We start from the raw sequence: 16,931 nt of genomic DNA, 5'->3' as shown, positions 1-16,931 counted from the left end.
TTTACAGTAAAATGTTCTAGCTTCTGCAGTGCTGAGACATGCTAGTCAGATTCCTTTCATTCAGAGGAAGCGAAACAAGCTGCTATTCAGACGAGGTTGGATTCCACTGGTCGGGTTATTTACCACTAAACTAGGAGAGCGACTTAGGGGATGATGCTCAGGGGTGAAATGAACTGTGACTGTACATAAAGTAGGGAGCAATTACTAACTCCACACAGCCAATCTGTTCAAGAAAACAGAGCTGGTTTCATGTTCTCTCTAAAATGATTTTGTCATGGTGGCTTATCGACATAGTCTGCCAGTGTACAGAGGAAAAGACTCCAGAAAGCTCTGTGCTAGCCATTTGGACATAAATAGACAAAGCGCACAGCATGGACACACAAAGCAAATACAGATATTTGGGACGTGGTGTGGAAATCTTTTTTTTTTATGTTGCGAAATTAAACTTTACCAAAAAAAAGTTGGGTCGCAGGCTGGGAGCAGTAGAAAAAAACTTGCCCAAAAGAATGGTAATTAGCTAACAGGCTTTGAAAGCGGCTGGGCATGCGTAGGCCACAGAGACAAACAAGATACAAAGACAAACAAACTGGGAGTAAAAACAAACAGCGGAGAGAGAGAAAGAAAAAAAACATATCGTCTAGAGGCTATTCTGTCTACAACTACTAAAAACCAAACTGTTTAGAAAGCGAGGGAGGGGGAGGGAGGGAGGAAGAGAGGGATGGAGGGGGTGGTTGGGAGAGAGAGAAAACTAATTAGCTGGTGAGAGTGGCCATTATACGCTTTAGAGAAGGAAGTGGTCTGTGGTATTAAAGGACTAATTCCATAGGCCCAGAGAGCTTCCTGCTGAGCTTCTGATGCCATCTCTCTTTAGACAACATGTGTGCCGCCGAGCTGCGCCAAAAAGAAGCCCTTTGTTTTCCCGAGGCTTTGTTCTGGCAATCAGCAGGCTTCAAGTTTCTCAAAACACAGGTAAATAAACTCGCTGGATCCAGATGGTGCAACAGATGTGAGAGCAGCACTCTGAAATCTACAGACAGTGGGCCCAGAACACAGCCCATTTTTCCCTTTCTAAACGATAACTAATATGTAATGGCCAATCTCTGGAGTGCCAAGCATCTGCTCCCTTCGGCCAGCCAAAGGTTACAGGTGTTCCTGATGCCGTCCCTCACAGTGTGGCATGGGCCGGGGTGCGGATGGGGGCATGGATGGTGGAGAAAGGTGGGGGTGTTCTTTTGGCAGGCTGTGGCGGCGCCACCGGACACCCACCGCTCCGCTCGTGCTGCGCCTCCATTTGCTGGAGCCTCTGTGTCAGCTCCTGCTCGCGCTGCTGTGCAGAGAAGGTCAGAGCATCCATGTCCTCACCCCGGCAGCGCTCCGCACTCTCCTTCTCCTGCCTGAGCGAGAGAGACGGAGAAAAGATAGAAAGACAGAGATAGAGAGGAGGGAAATAAAAAGACAGCTCATGAGGGGTGGAAGGGTAAAAGTGTCACGCCCCAGACAATAGGCCCCTGGGTGTTGAGGCAGCTGTCCACTACACAATGCAACAGAACACAGTGTACACTGAGGGGGTGAGAAGTACTGTACATGTGATGGACTAATGGTAAACAATAAAGCTGTATCGTGTGCTTCCCCTATATTAATTTAGCAGCGGCGGGACATTTTTTTGTTTATATATAACATGTAGTTTATATATATATATATATATATATATAATGTAGTTTATATATAAACATGTAGTATAACATGTAGTTCAAAAGAAGTTGCTAACTAGCATTAGCACAATGCCTGGAAGTCTATGGGAACAGCTAGCAAGCTGGAAGTCTAGCTGCTCCCCTAGACTTCCAGTCATTGTGCTGACGCTAGTTAGCAACTTCCTTCAAACTGCATGCAAAGACATAAAAATGGTATCCATGAGTTAATCTGACTCTGGAGAAGTAGAAAGGGGGCTTAATTAGCAAAATCTCACGCTTTTAAAGGGATAGTGCATCTCTATATATTAGATACAGTACCAGTCAAAAGTTTGGGCACACCTACTCATTCAAGGGTTTTTCTTTATTTTTTTAAACTATTTTTCTACATTATAGAATAATAGTGAAGACATCGAAACTAGGAAATAACACTTGGAATCATGTAGTAACCAAAAAAATCAGTTGTGTTGTGACAAGGTAGGGGTGGTATACAGAAGATAGCCCTATTTCGCAAAAGACCAAGTCCATATTATGACAAGAACAGTTCAAATAAGCATAGAGAGACAACAGTCCACCATTACTTTAAGACGTGAAGGTCAGTCAATACGGAAAATTTCAAGAACTTTGAAAGTTTCTTCAAGTGCAGTCACAAAAACCAAGCGCTATGATTAAACTGGCTCTCATGAGGACCGCCACAGGAAAGGAAGACCCAAAGTTACCTCTGCTGCAGAGGAGATGTTCATTAGAGTTACCAGCCTCAGATTGCAGCCCAAATAAATGCTTCACAGAGTTCAACATCAACTGTTCAGAGGAGACTGCGTGAATCAGGCCTTAATGGATGAATTGCTACACAGAAACCACTACTAAAGGACACCAATAAGAAGAAGAGACTTGCTTGGGCCAAGAAACACGAGCAATGGACATTAGACCGGTGGAAATGTGTCTTTTGGTCTGCTGAGTCTAAATGTGAGTCTTTGTGAGACGCAGTAGGTGAACGGATGATCTCTGCATGTGTAGTTCCCACCGTGAAGCATGGAGGTGGTTTTGCTGGTGATACTGTCTGTGATATATATAGAATGACAATACAGTCATGAAAATCACAATCAAACTACTAATGTTGCTCATAGAATACAATGTCATGTTGTGCTTTTTACCGCCATCAAAAATGAGATCCGTATCAAGACTTTTATCTTTACATTTCTAACAAAATAAACTAAAACAAATATCAATCAATCTATAGCAAATTCAATATGAACAAAACATCAATTTGAAATCTAACGACAACGGAAACCCCCCAAAAAATTGCACAAAAGTTTTTTTTAAAGTGTTAATTATGGTAGAGAACGAAAGAAAGCGACCAAACTTTTCTCCCACACTGGGTTTTGGAACAGGGCTCCAAAGTGACCGTCTCTCCAGGCCTGCTGTCGTCTGGAGTGTGAACGCAGGGGGGCGGGGTGTTGGGTTGTGGTGGTGCGCCTGCCTAGGAGACCAGGAGAGAGAGAGCGGCCACCCGCCCGGCCCCCTGCAGTGCTTGAACAGCGGCCTAAAACACCATCCATCCCCACACCAGCGCCCAGCGTGGGCTTGCAGAGCCCTCACAGCCAGCCATTTGTTACTGTTTGTTTCCAGGGGGGCCCCAGCCTCCCAGCCTCGCACCGGTGGTGTTTATCCACCAATTAGCATGAGACAGCCGGCCAGAAAGTTTCAGAGAGGACTGATGACGACTGACGAGAGTTGGAAGTTTTGAGCCAGAAGGCCAAGATGAGCCATGGTCAGAAGAGAGCGAAAGAGCGGAAGTTCGATTTGTTCTTTCTGAAGCTCTAGTGAAGATGCCCCTGAACCTTATTTCCATTTCTATAGTACAATATGATAGTAAATGATGATATATTGTAAGTAGTGCTTTTATATTGGAGATGCACTTCAGGTAGGTAAAGGCAGGTAAAGTAGCGTTTAGAGTGTTGGGCCAGTAACCAAAAAGTTGCTAGTTCGAATGCCCGAGCCGGCAAGATGAAACACCTGGCGATGATCCCTTGAGCAAGGCACTTAACCCGAATTGCTCCAGGGTCGCCGTTGATCATGGCTGACTCTGGACGTGACCCCACTCCCCAAGGGTGTTTGAGGTAAAGCTGGGATATGCAAAAAAACTAAATGTCCAATTCACAAATGCGTATAATACACACTTGTACTTGTGTGAAATAGGACAGATATACGCACCCACCTAATTAATAATAAATATCCTTTACTATCTTTTGTTGTTTTTAAATATGTCATTTCATGTGTAAAATTAAATATTTTGCTGCAAAACAAATTGCCTCATTTTCTGAACCTGATTTAGGATGAGTCGAGACCCATTCCATCGGTATTCCAACCCTACATAGAGAGCAACCGCCTAGAACTCCCCTAACTGACATTTCTCACAGTTCCATATCTCTCAGTCCAGGGTCACTTTCTGTTTGCTCACTGGCTATAATTACGTGAGTGAGCGAGGCCTAATGGTCAGTGAGTCAGTCAGGAGACAGCGCAGGGTCGACCAGCCTGATAGGGGGAACTATACTATCCCGTCCCAGCACCAGGCTCTGTGGCTAGGTCCTGGGTGCTAGAGCACTAAGTGAGGGCCCAGGGCTGCCTAAGTGGGTACTAGTCAAGCTGTTGCCCATTTGATTTGGAATACCACAGCCCATTCGAGCGCAGAGTTTGCAGCACCCCGCGGTGCTCCATGATCCACAGCCAGGAATGACCAAATGCTACGGTTCCTAAAACGAGCGCAAATTGGAGTCAGCCGCTTGGCAACACCAGCTACTGTTTAGTGTGATAATGCGTCAACCTCTCTCAAGACTAACTTTGTGAACATGTTGGTCAACTTAGATAACATCAAATTCTACACTTTTACAGTGAAAATCTAAACTGAAAAACATGGTATAGTACATGTGGAACTAGGATTTATTTGAATATGAGGAATAGAAGCAGTATTCAACGAGCACAGTAGGCCTGATGTTCCCACCCAGCCCAAAACAGAACAAATAAACAATATGTGATAACAGTGGCCATATAGCATTGCTCAGTGCAAAACAGATAGCATGTTCCCAAGCAAATTCATCCATTCAATGACTTACCCAACTCTGAAAACTGTAAACACTCATCACAACAATACTCTATTGCAATTACATTATACATGGAAAACATATATTGATACAGTTGTGGTTCACTATTCTCATTCATCCCGTCATTCATACATTTACATTGATGTCAAATGATCTCTAAATAGATAGATCCTGAGGCTAAGAATAACAGTATAAAAAGAACTAATGAATGCTGATTTGGTGTGGCACTGCCAACTGGGGGTATTTGTGGCATATTGGGCGCTTGCAACAAATGTGGTCTAATGACACCATGTACTCAGCTCAGGGAAGAATAAAGTTCAGAATCCACACACAGACACACTTTAAAGTACACCTTGTATATTTTAACACATTTATTCAGCCGCTGGTGTGTCAATTGCACTCCATTCACCCATGTCCTTCAATCTAACTAACACATCTCCCCCTCACTCTCTAAGATAGAGAAATATCAAAAGCAGCCCCTTCTAGCCTGGCTATCACTTACATAGCACAGCACAGTTTGCTCTGTGCATTATTCCGCTCTCTCCTCCGCTCTTCTCCGTCCTGGGGGCTCTTATCTCTGCTCCTATCCCTTTTTCTCTCATTCCCCTCCATTCCTCGCTCCCCCTTCCCTTGCTCTCCCTCCCACCCTTTTTCCTTTAACTAAACTGGCTCTGGCTCTCTCCATCTGGTCCCTCTTCCTTCAGCAGCCCTGCACCTGTTCACACCTCCTCTCCTGTTGGACCGCATTGAACATTTCCTCCGCTGCCAGGGCTATTCTGGCACCCGCAACCTCTCTGTCATTCAATCCATCTGTCAGAAGTGAACTTTGTTTACCGCCAGCTTCTGCTTTTCTTCTTCAAGGAGCAGCAAAGCCCCCTCAAGGTCACGGGCAGAGCGAAATGCAGTCGCCACCAATTTAACAAATACTCCCCTGATTCAGGACAGCTACACACACCCCCATACTCACAACCCACGGAGGGAGAGTGCACATTCTTTTGCAGAAACATATTTCACTCCTCTGCAAATGTAAAACTATTTTTCTTCTCACGGTTGTAAAGTTAAACAAATCTTAAAAGCTTAACCCAATGAGTCCCACCATAACGCTGGCACGTTTTGGACTTCCAGCCCCTTTAAAACATTGTTTTAATTGTGTTTGAGCTACAGACTGATGGGTTGTACCATTGGATTATTCTATTTCTTCTGCATCTGTAGATACCATTAGTCTGTGTGATTAACGGGGCTGAGATAGAGCGGTGTTTGTGAGGCGAATCCCGAAAGGGCCCGAGGCGCTATGACACTCAAAAGCTACACAAGAGCCATTAGAAGGTAAGGGGTTCTTCTACATAGAAGATCATAGGAAATCCCAGGACATAGTGTTTATAATACTGTAGTAAGCTCACATACAGTTCCTTCTTCCACATTTTGTTGCGTTATAGCCAGAGTTAAAAATGGATTAAATTGAACAAAAAATTCCACTGGCTACACTACACACAATACCCCATAATGTCAAAGTGGAATTACAGTTGAAGTCAGAAGTTTACATACACTTAGGTAGGAGTTATTAATTAAAACTCATTTTTCAACCACTCAACAAATTTCTTGTTAACAAACTATAGTTTTGGCAAGTCGGTTAGGAAATCTACTTTGTGCATGACACAAGTCATTTTTCTAACAATTGTTTACAGACAGATTATTTAACTTATAATTCACTGTATCACAATTCCAGTGGGTCAGAAGTTTACATATACTAAGTTGACTGTGCCTTTAAACAGCTTGGAAAATTCCAGAAAATGATGTCATGGCTTTAGAAGCTTCTGTTAGGCTAATTGACATCATTTGAGTCAATTGGAGGTGTACCTGTGTATGTATTTCAAGGCCTTCCTTCAAACTCAGTGCCTCTTTGCTTGACATCATGGGAAAATCAAAAGAAATCAGCAAAGACCTCAGTAAAAAAAATGGTAGACTTCCACAAGTCTGGTTCATCAGAAGGTGCCAAGTTCATCTGTACAAAAAAAATGCAAATCAGTCCCAGAACAACCTTGTGAAGATGCTGGAGGAAACATGTACAAAAGTATCTATATCCACTGTAAAACGAGTCCTATTCTGATTAAACAAAAATATAACTGTTTAGCCATAATGACCATCGTTATGTTTGGAAGAAAAGGGGGGAGGCTTGCAAGCCGAAGAACACCATCCCAACCGTGAAGCACAGGGGTGGGAGCATCATGTTGTGGGGGTGCTTTGCTGCAGGAGGAACTGGTGCACTTCACAAAATAGATGGCATCATGAGGGTGGAAAATTATGTGGACATTTTGAAGCAACATCTCAAGACATCAGTCAGGAAGTTAAAGCTTGGTCGCAAATGGGTCTTCCAAATGGACAATGACACCAAGCATACTTCTAAAGTTGTGGCAAAATGGCTTAAGGACAACAAAGTCAAGGTATTGGAGTGGCCATCACAAAGCCCGGACCTCAATTCTATGGAAAACTCCACAATACTAACCTTATTGACAGAATGAAAAGGAAAAATATTCCAAAACATGCATCAAGACACTAAAGTAATATTGCAAAATGTGACAAAGCCGTTAACTTTTTGTCCTGAATACAGTGTTATGTTTGGGGCAAATCCAATACAACACATTACTGAATACCACTCTCCATATTTTCAAGCAGTGGAGGCTGCATCAAGTTATAGGTATGCTTGTAATCGTTAAGGACTAGGGAGTTTTTCAGGATAAAAAAAATAAACAGAATGTAGCTAAGCAAAGGCAAAGTCCTAGAGAAATCTGGTTCAGTCTGCTTTCCACCAGACACTGGGAGATGAATTCACCTTTCAGCAGGACAATAACCTAAAAATCTACAAGGGAGTTGCTTACCAAGATGGTGAATCAAATAAAATAAAATGTATTTGTCACATAGACATGGTTAGCAGATGTTAATGCGAATGTTCCTGAGTGGCCGAGTTACAGTTTTGACTTAAATCTGCTTGAAAATCTATGGCAAGACCTGAAAATTGTTGTCTAGCAATGACCAACAACCAACTTGACAGACCATGAAGAATTTTGAAAAGAATAATGTGCAAATGTTGCACAATCCAGGTGTGGAAAGCTCTGAGACTTACCCAGAAAGACTCACAGCTATAAATCGCTGCCAAAGGTGATTCTAACATGTATTGAATTTGGAGGTGGAATACTTATCTAATCAAGACACAATATATTAGTGTTTAATCGTTCAGAAATGTTTTACAAAATGTTAACATTTTTCTTCCATGTATTTTGTGTAGATCGTTGACAAAAAAATACAATTAAAAACATTTTAATACCACTTTGTAACAACAAAATGTGGAAAAAGTCACCATCTCCAAACAGTTGTCACTGACTTTAAAAAATAAACATTCATATTTTTAAAATCAGGTTTTTGCAGTGTCAACATTTGTCAATAAAACTAATGAATGCAACTGTTTATGTAAAATTGTTGTGTTCTACTTGTAGCCCTGGTTGTCCTGAAAATAACATGGTAAAACACTTCATTTTGAGGCTAAATATGAAGGGCTGGATATGCAGATACAGTGCCTTGCAAAAGTATTCATTCCCCTTGGTGTTTTCCTATTTTGTTGCATTACAACCTGTAATTTAAATGGATTTTTATTTGGATTTCATGATGGACATGCACAAAATAGTCAAAATTGGTGAAGTGAAAAATAACTTGTTTAAATGTTTTCTTTTTTAAAACAGAAAAGTGGTGTGTGCATATGTATTCACACCCTTTGCTATGAAGCCCCTAAATAAGATCGAGCACAACCAATTACCTTCAGAAGTCACAATTAGTTAAACAGATAGCACACAGGTGTACTTTAAGTGTTACATGATCTCATGTATATTTATATATCACTGCTCAAAAAAATAAAGGGAACACTAAAATAACACATTCTAGATCTGAATGAATGAAATATTAAATTTACATTTACATTTTACATTTAAGTCATTTAGCAGACGCTCTTATCCAGAGCGACTTACAAATTGGTGCATACACCTTATGACATCCAGTGGAACAGCCACTTACAATAGTGCATCTAAATCTTTTTAGGGGGGGGTGAGAAGGATTACTTACCCTATCCTAGGTAAAGGATTACTTACCCTATCCTAGGTAAATCCTTTTTTCTTTACATAGTTGAATGTGCTGACAACAAAATCACAAAAATTATCCATGGAAATCAAATTTATCAACCCATGGAGGTCTGGATTTGGAGTCACACTCAAAATTAAAGTGGAAAACCACACTACAGGCTGATCCAACTTTGATGTAATGTCCTTAAAACAAGTCAAAATGAGGCTCAGTAGTGTGTGTGGCCTCCACGTGCCTGTATGACCTCCCTACAACGCCTGGGCGTGATGTGGCGGATGGTCTCCTGAGGGATCTCCTCCCTGACCTGGACTAAAGCATCCGCCAACTCCTGGACAGTCTGTGGTGCAATGTGGCATTGGAGGATGGAGCGAGACATGATGTCCCAGATGTGCTCAATTGGATTCAGGTCTGGGAAACGGGCGGACCAGTCCATAGCATCAATGTTTTCCTCTTGCAGGAGCTGCTGACACACTCCAGCCACATGAGGTCTAGCATTGTCTTGCATTAGGAGGAACCCAGGGCCAACCGCACCAGCATATGGTCTCACAAGGGGTCTGAGGATCTCATCTCGGTACCTAATGGCAGTCAGGCTACCTCTGGCGAGCACATGGAGGGCTGTGCGGCCCCCCAAAGAAATGCCACCTCACAACATGACTGACCCACTGCCAAACCGGTCATGCTGGAGGATGTTGCAGGCAGCAGAATGTTCTCCACGGCGTCTCCAGACTCTGTCACATGTGCTCAGTGTGAACCTGCTTTCATCTGTGAAGAGCACAGTGCGCCAGTGGCGAATTTGCCAATCTTGGTGTTCTCTGGCAAATGAGAAACGTCCTGCACGGTGTTGGGCTGTAAGCACAACACCCACCTGTGGACATCGGGCCCTCATACCACCCTCATGGAGTCTGTTTCTGACCGTTTGAGCAGACACATGCACATTTGTGGCCTGCTGGAGGTCATTTTGCAGGGCTCTGGCAGTGCTCCTCCTGCTCCTCCTTGCACAAAGGCGGAGGTAGCGGTCCTGCAGCTGGGTTGTTGCCCTCCTACGGCCTCCTCCCCGTCTCCTGATGTACTGGCCTGTCTCCTGGTAGCGCCTCCATGCTCTGGACACTACGCTGACAGACACAGCAAACCTTCTTGCCACAGCTCGCATTGTGCCATCCTGGATGAGCTGCACTACCTGAGCAACTTGTGTGGGTTGTAGACTCGGTCTCATGCTACCACTGGAGTGAAAGCACCGCCAGCATTCAAAAGTCACCAAAACATCAGCCAGGAAGCATAGGAACTCAGAAGTGGTCTGTGGTCCCCACCTGCAGAACCACTCCTTTATTGGGGGTGTCTTGCTAATTGCCTATAATTTCCACCTCTATTCCATTTGCACAACAGCATGTGAAATGTAGTCAATCAGTGTTGCTTCCTAAGTGGACAGTCTTCCTAAGTGGACAGATTTCACAGAAGTGTGATTGACTTGGAGTTACATTGTGTTGTTTAAGTGTTCCCTTTATTGTTTTGAGCAGTATATATATATATATATATATATATATACTTTCGCAAGGCACTATATATATATATAGTGCCTTGCGAAAGTATTCGGCCCCCTTGAACTTTGCGACCTTTTGCCACATTTCAGGCTTCAAACATAAAGATATAAAACTGTATTTTTTTGTGAAGAATCAAAAACAAGTGGGACACAATCATGAAGTGGAACAACATTTATTGGATATTTCAAACTTTTTTAACAAATCAAAAACTGAAAAATTGGGTGTGCAAAATTACTAAATTTAGATAGCTAGACTAATTTACCAATCTAAAATGTTTTATTGATCATGTATATATTGTGTATTCTACTATTGTAACTTGCAACAGTAAGTTAAGACCCCAATTTAGTTTTTATGGGGGGAGGGGGTGGGGGCTTGATCCGAGGGCCTTCAAAAGGGGGACCAATTGCCCACCCCTGCTATATATATATGCTGTCTTATTGTCTTTGGTGATCAGGTCTACCACTGTTGTGTCGTCTGCAAACTTAATGGCCTGCGCGGCCACCTAGTCATGGGTGAACAGAGAGTAACGGAGGGGACTAAGTACACATCCCTGAGGGGCCCCCGTGTTGAGGGTCAGCTTGTCGGATGTGTTGTTGCCTATTCTCACCCCAGGCGGCCCATCAGGAAGTCTAGGATCTAGTTGCAGAGGGATACTATATGTCACACATTGGCCTCAAGTATGCTGGAATGCATAAGTGCATCAGCTGTTTTTGGTTTGTGTGTGTGTGTGTACATATGTGCACGAGACAGAATGAGTTGAAAGATGAAATGGGGAGAGTGAGTATATTTGAAAGACAGTCCGAGAGGTATCATCTTTTTGACTTCACATAGCCCTGCCTGTCTGTGTGGCAGGCAATATCAGTGGCTCTCTCAGCCCTGCGGCCCAGTGGCCAGTGCTTTTATCCAGAGGAACAACCTCTCTCCCTCCCTCTCTCTCTTTCAATCTCTCCCTTTCTGTCCTGGCCTTGCCTGGGCTCCCCTCCGTCAGCCCAGCGCCGGTACCACACAGAGCAGATGGCATCAGGAGTTGATCACAAAGAGAGGAGCCCACACAAAGAGGTGGTACTGAGAGGGATGAGTTGGGCACAGCCCCCGCGACCCTCCAGCTCCCATCTCCTGTCGTGTTTAAACACACTCTTTGTTTTCCTCCATTCAATGGCCACTGCTTCTGTAGAAGGTTTTTGATTCCTGACCATTAGAGCTGCGGCTGTGTTTTATGTTACAGAATGGTGTTGATTTGTGTGACGCTGAGGTGAGTTGAATGGCAACAACCCTCTATGTTAGCGTAGGGGGAACAGGTAGGGGGCACAGGTTGGGCTCTGACAGAGGCCCTCCAGTTTGGAATGGGGCGGCGGGGTGGGGGTGCAGTGCGTCATGATGTGGGTGTAAGTCACAATACAGGTGTTACAAGCTCGTTTTGCAGTGGGAGAAACTATATTATTTCTGTCTTTGGTCTCGCTCCCGCAATCTTTCACTCAGTAGCTTACTCGATGTGGCTATTGTGCTAATTGTTTATCTTATCGTGCCATTTCAATGAATGAAATGGGATGTTTGTATAGATGGAGTAAAATTGTTACAGTTTTACATAACCCATAGTGGATTCCTATTATTTCCGAACCCAACGAAAATAAATAACATGATAAAAGGGAAAATGCATTTTCATTAGATGAGTTGCAATTAATATCAAAATTTAAAATTAACAGGCTTATTTATGCATGAGGTCGTCAACACTATCACCTTTTTGTTGAAATGAGACCACAGACATCCATACAGAAATTCTCTCCGCTTACAAGAAAGTGAGCATCAGTGTCCTTTAACCCCATCGGTACTGAGACCCCAGCAAAAAAAAAAAAAAAAAAAAGGGTCTTTTAATTTGACTTTCACTTAGTGGCTTGCGAAAGTATTCACCCCCTTTGGCATTTGTCCTATTTTGTTGCCTTAAAACCTGGAATTAAAATGGATTTTGGGGTGGTTTGTATCATTCTATTTGCACAACATGCCTACCACTTTGAAGATGCAAAATATTTTTTCTTGGGAAACAAACAAGAAGTAAGACAGAAAAAAAACAGAACACTTGAGCGTGCATAAGTATTCACCCCCCCTTGCCACCTTTTGCAGCAATTACAGCTGTAAGTCTCTGGGGGTATGTCTCTATAAGCTTGGCACATCTAGCCACTGGGATTTTTGCCCATTCTTCAAGGCAAAACTGCTCCAGCTCCTTCAAGTTGGATGGGTTCTGCTGGTATACAACAATCTTTAAGTCATACAACAGATTCTCAATTGAATTGAGGTCTGGGCTTTGACTAGGCCATTCCAAGACATGTAAATGTTTCCCGTTAAACCACTCGAGAGTTGCTTTAGCAATATGCTTAGGGTCATTGTCCTGCTGGAAGGTGAACCTCTGTCCCAGTCTCAAATCTCTGGAACACTGAAACAGGTTTCTCTCAAGAATTTCCCTGTATTTAGCACCATCCATCATTGTTTCAAATCTGACCAGTTTCCCAGTCCCTGCCGATGAAAAACATACCCACAGCATGCTGTTGCCACCACCATGCTTCACTGTGGGGATGTTATCCTCGGGGTGATAAGAGGTGTTGGGTTTGTGCCAGACATAGCTTTTTCCTTGATGGCCAAAAAGCTCAATCTAACCAAAGTACCTTCTTCCATATGTTTGGGGAGTCTCCCACATGCTTTTTGGCTAACACCAAACGTGTTTGCTTATTTTTTTCTTCAAGCAATGGCTTTTTCTGGCCACTCTTCCATAAAGCCCAGCTCTGGCTTAAAGTGGTTCTATGGACAGATAGTCCAGTCCAATCTCCACTGTGGAGCTTTGCAGCTCCTTCATGGTTATCTTTGGTCTCTTTGTTGCCTCTGATTAATGCCCTCTTGCCTGGTCCATGAGTTTTGGTGGGCGGCCCTCTCTTGGCAGGTTTGTTTGCCCTATTTTTTTGTACTGACTCTCTTGCACCGGCTCTATGCACACTGACTGGACTTTACCCACACATACTACACTGACACTCCAGCACACACACGCATATTGATGCCACACACGCTGCTGCTACTCTGTTTATTATCTATCCTGATTGCTTAGTCACTTTTACCCCTACCTACATGTACATATTACCTTAACTACCTCGTACCCCTGCACATTGACTCGGTACCGGTACTCCTTGTATATAGCGTCGTTATTCTATTGTGTTACTATTTCATCTTTGTATTTTGCAAATTTTTCTTTAACTCTGCATTGTTAGGAAAGGGTTCGTAAGTAAGCATTTCACAGTACCATCTACTCTTGTTGTATTCAGCACATGTGACAAGGAAAATGTTGAGGAAAATGGATCTAAAAATGGCAAAACTTGCATCACATAACTTGCTTTCTCTTTATTAAACCTTTAGGATCTGATGCATAATATTGCATATTTATAACATATTCTGAGGAATTTCAACTGTGGGGTTAGAGTGTAACCGTTAGATGTACGCTAACAACAAAATCATGTAAATAATTGAACTAAATAAGTGTATTCTAGCTGTATTTAAAGAGTATTTAGCAAATAGCTGTACCTGTAACAACCAGATTCTGTCTACCTGCTCCACATGATAGAAGAGAGATATTGACCAGGGAGTAAATGGAAGGAAGAGTGTGCCTGTGTCTTGGTGAGAGGAGGGAAGCAGGGATGGTAACCCATCTTCCAGAAACAGTAAGTAGGGCACTCTCTCTGGACAGAGTTGGCCCGAGCGGGAACAGTTGCACCCGACAGATTTGCCTCCATTTTGCCTGAGGACTCTCAGCGTTCTATTATGTACCACCCGGCAACATGAAGAGATGGAGGAATGGGGAATGGAGAGAGGGTGGCATAGAAACACAGGAAAGGGACTGTTGCCCTATCTGCTGAGGAAGAGTGGTACTGTGCATTGATACTTTGTCACTAGAAGATGCATGTGTTTGGTCAAAAGAAAGTCTGGGCCTGAATGGAGGCTGCCTGCCATGAAATGCTTCCTAAAAATGTATTTTAAACATTTAAAGAATTAAAGTAAGTATGGTTATGTCAGCACCAATTTCAAGACGTGTGTGTTAATTACAATGTATATGTTTTATAGATACACTCTGAAATGTAAGATATGGCTGTGATTGGAATTTCCTTGCTCGATTCTGAAAGAATAGCCAATTATTTTGTGATGAGAAAAAAAAAAGCATTGTCACCAAACCCCATAAAATACCATTATCAATATACTCCATCTGCATTCAGTGACCAGTACATAAGTCAAATAATACAAGGAAAATGGAAATATTAATCTTCCATTTCTATGTGTGGTTATACTGTAGCACCTATAAACAGTTGACTTGACATGAGGCACATCCTAAAACCTGACTCAATAACCCAACAAATAGCTGTGATGCCCTCTGTACCTTCCTCACAAAGGTTATAAAAAGAGAGAGGGGGGGGGGGGAGAGACACGTTCTCTGGAGCAGGTTGGTCTCTGTACCTTGACACGTGAGAGGGCCGGGCTGGCCGAGGCACGGTGGCAGGGAGAGGGGCACCCAACAGCGAGGCGAGAAGACACGGCAAGGTCTCATCCCAGGCCAATGGGCACACCACTGTCAACATCATGACACTCTGCGGTTCCCCTGCACACTCCCGCCTGGCCGCCAGCCTTCCCAGCTGCCCTATCCGTTACTGTCTGATTAGTTCTGCTAAGCAGCCCCTCCCCTGCCAGCCTTGCCGCCATCTGCTACCGAACAAGATGGCTGCCGCCCAGCTCCCGCTCAGTGCCTGCCCTCCTACCTGGCAGCGCCGGCGCCTGCGCTTACCCCAAAGTGCTAACACAGGTTCTCTCGGCTGGCAGCAGGCTCAGCGGACGAGATTTCATTACTACTACTTTGACAAGAGCGAGGCCTGTGTGCCACTGGCTCTTTTATCCTGCCTCTGATTGTACAACCACCTCCCACTGACTTGGTTTGCAGCAGTTTGATTCTCCACATAAATCTCCCTCTGGCATCTAGCTGCATCTGCTCACTATTTTATTCATTTTCAGATTCCCACCCTTTCAGGGCCTGTTTCCCCCTCTCTGCACTAACAGGAGCGAGAGCGAGAGTGAAAAACAGAAATAGGGAGGGCAGAGAAGCGTGTCGTGTTTAATGGAATTTTGAGATCAAATGATAAACTTTTGATCCCAGGCACAGTGGTGGTCGCAGCTTTGTTTCTGTAGCCCAAATGGTTCCCTGTTGCTGTGTGGGTGAAAGGCCACATGAAGGAGAGGGGGGACTCTCAGACAGTTCATAGTGTATCGAAGGTGTCTGTCATATCAATTGCCACATCCAACTCAATGGAAAAGGTCATTGAAAATATCAGAACCAAACCGAGCCAGCGAATTAATGTCCTTGCAATGCCTGTGGGTTCAAATGTCTGTATGTTATTCTCACTACTGTAGCGTTAATTTGAACAGGACCCAGGTACAGTCAGCCATCTGAAATAGGTGAATACTATCGCTATGTCTGTGGCAGACTGGCAGCAAAGAAACAGAATGGTCAAGGTACACGGAACCACACAGTCACATAGTTGCCTCATCAATTCATCCACACAAACACTGATCTACCAAGTGAACTGGCCAGATGACCATTCCTTTTTTGGATTATTGTGATGTATCTAGAATGTTCTGTCCATCCGTTCACCACAAACAGATGGAAGGCTTGTCTGGGTTTGCTTTGACAGAGGCATCATTAGTATTTGGGAGTTTGATGTGTATGTCTACGCCTGCAGGTTTCTCCTTCGAGCAGGGACATGCTTATCAATCTATCCAAACTTTGGGCCCCACATTGCCAACGACAGTTCTCAAACACCATCATTAAAATGGATGCAGAATTTCATGTGGATGAAATGTGGATGAAAGCCTATTTCCCTTCCAAGCCTCAGTATAGAGCATTGCCACCAAACACAAAGTGGACATTTTGAGGTTTTGAATATCTGGCAAGTGATGGGAATGAAAGAATGCTGTTTAATTTTTAGGCATGTTTTTTGTTTCGCCCTATTGGGTCCCCTGAGTAGAGCAGAGGAGGGAAGGGGAGGGGAGGGGAACGACAAAAAGACAGGAGCAAACAAACCAACAAACAATGGGACTAAAGCCCGGGCTCAAAGGCGTCAGAAGGAGCTGAACAGAGTGGGGGGGATTAGGACATATCCTCGGCTGCCCAACGCACAGCTGGCTGATGATCCAATGCTGGAGCTGACGGGGGGCTCATTTTCAGTGCCATCCGCCACAGGGCCTGGGGGGTGCTCTGTGTGTGTGTGTGGGGGGGGAAGAGAGCTCCCAAAAAACAAACAAAAGGCAAAAAGTGCTTCATGTCCCCCCCCATTTCAAGGGGAGCTGTGATCATTCGGCCCGTGAGATGAAGACACACAAAAAGCATGAATCAAAGGCCCGTCTCAGAAGCCTGGTCACACAGATGCCTGCCTTCCAGCCCCCTCTTCCCCTGGAAGTGA

The 16,931-nt window shown here is 43.8% G+C and overlaps 1 protein-coding gene across 6 annotated transcripts in view; it reads right to left on the bottom strand.

Moving 5' to 3' along the window:
• sdccag8 (SHH signaling and ciliogenesis regulator sdccag8) overlaps window positions 1-16,931 on the bottom strand; it is a 103,832-nt gene that overhangs the window by 62,794 nt on the left and 24,107 nt on the right. For all 6 annotated transcript variants that reach the window (XR_008078411.1, XR_004829565.2, XM_035801118.2 and 3 more), the window contains one exon: window positions 1,267-1,394. Coding sequence is in view for 4 of the 6 variants with exons in the window: in XM_035801118.2 (XP_035657011.1) it covers window positions 1,267-1,394 (128 nt within the window). In the remaining 2 variants the exon portion in view is untranslated. The remainder of the gene's footprint in view (window positions 1-1,266; window positions 1,395-16,931) is intronic.

Source organism: Oncorhynchus keta, chromosome 24, assembly GCF_023373465.1.
Source record: "Oncorhynchus keta strain PuntledgeMale-10-30-2019 chromosome 24, Oket_V2, whole genome shotgun sequence".
NCBI lineage: Eukaryota > Metazoa > Chordata > Actinopteri > Salmoniformes > Salmonidae > Oncorhynchus > Oncorhynchus keta.
The sequence above is the reverse complement of the archived record's forward strand: the minus strand, read 5'-3'. Positions and strand labels throughout refer to the sequence as shown.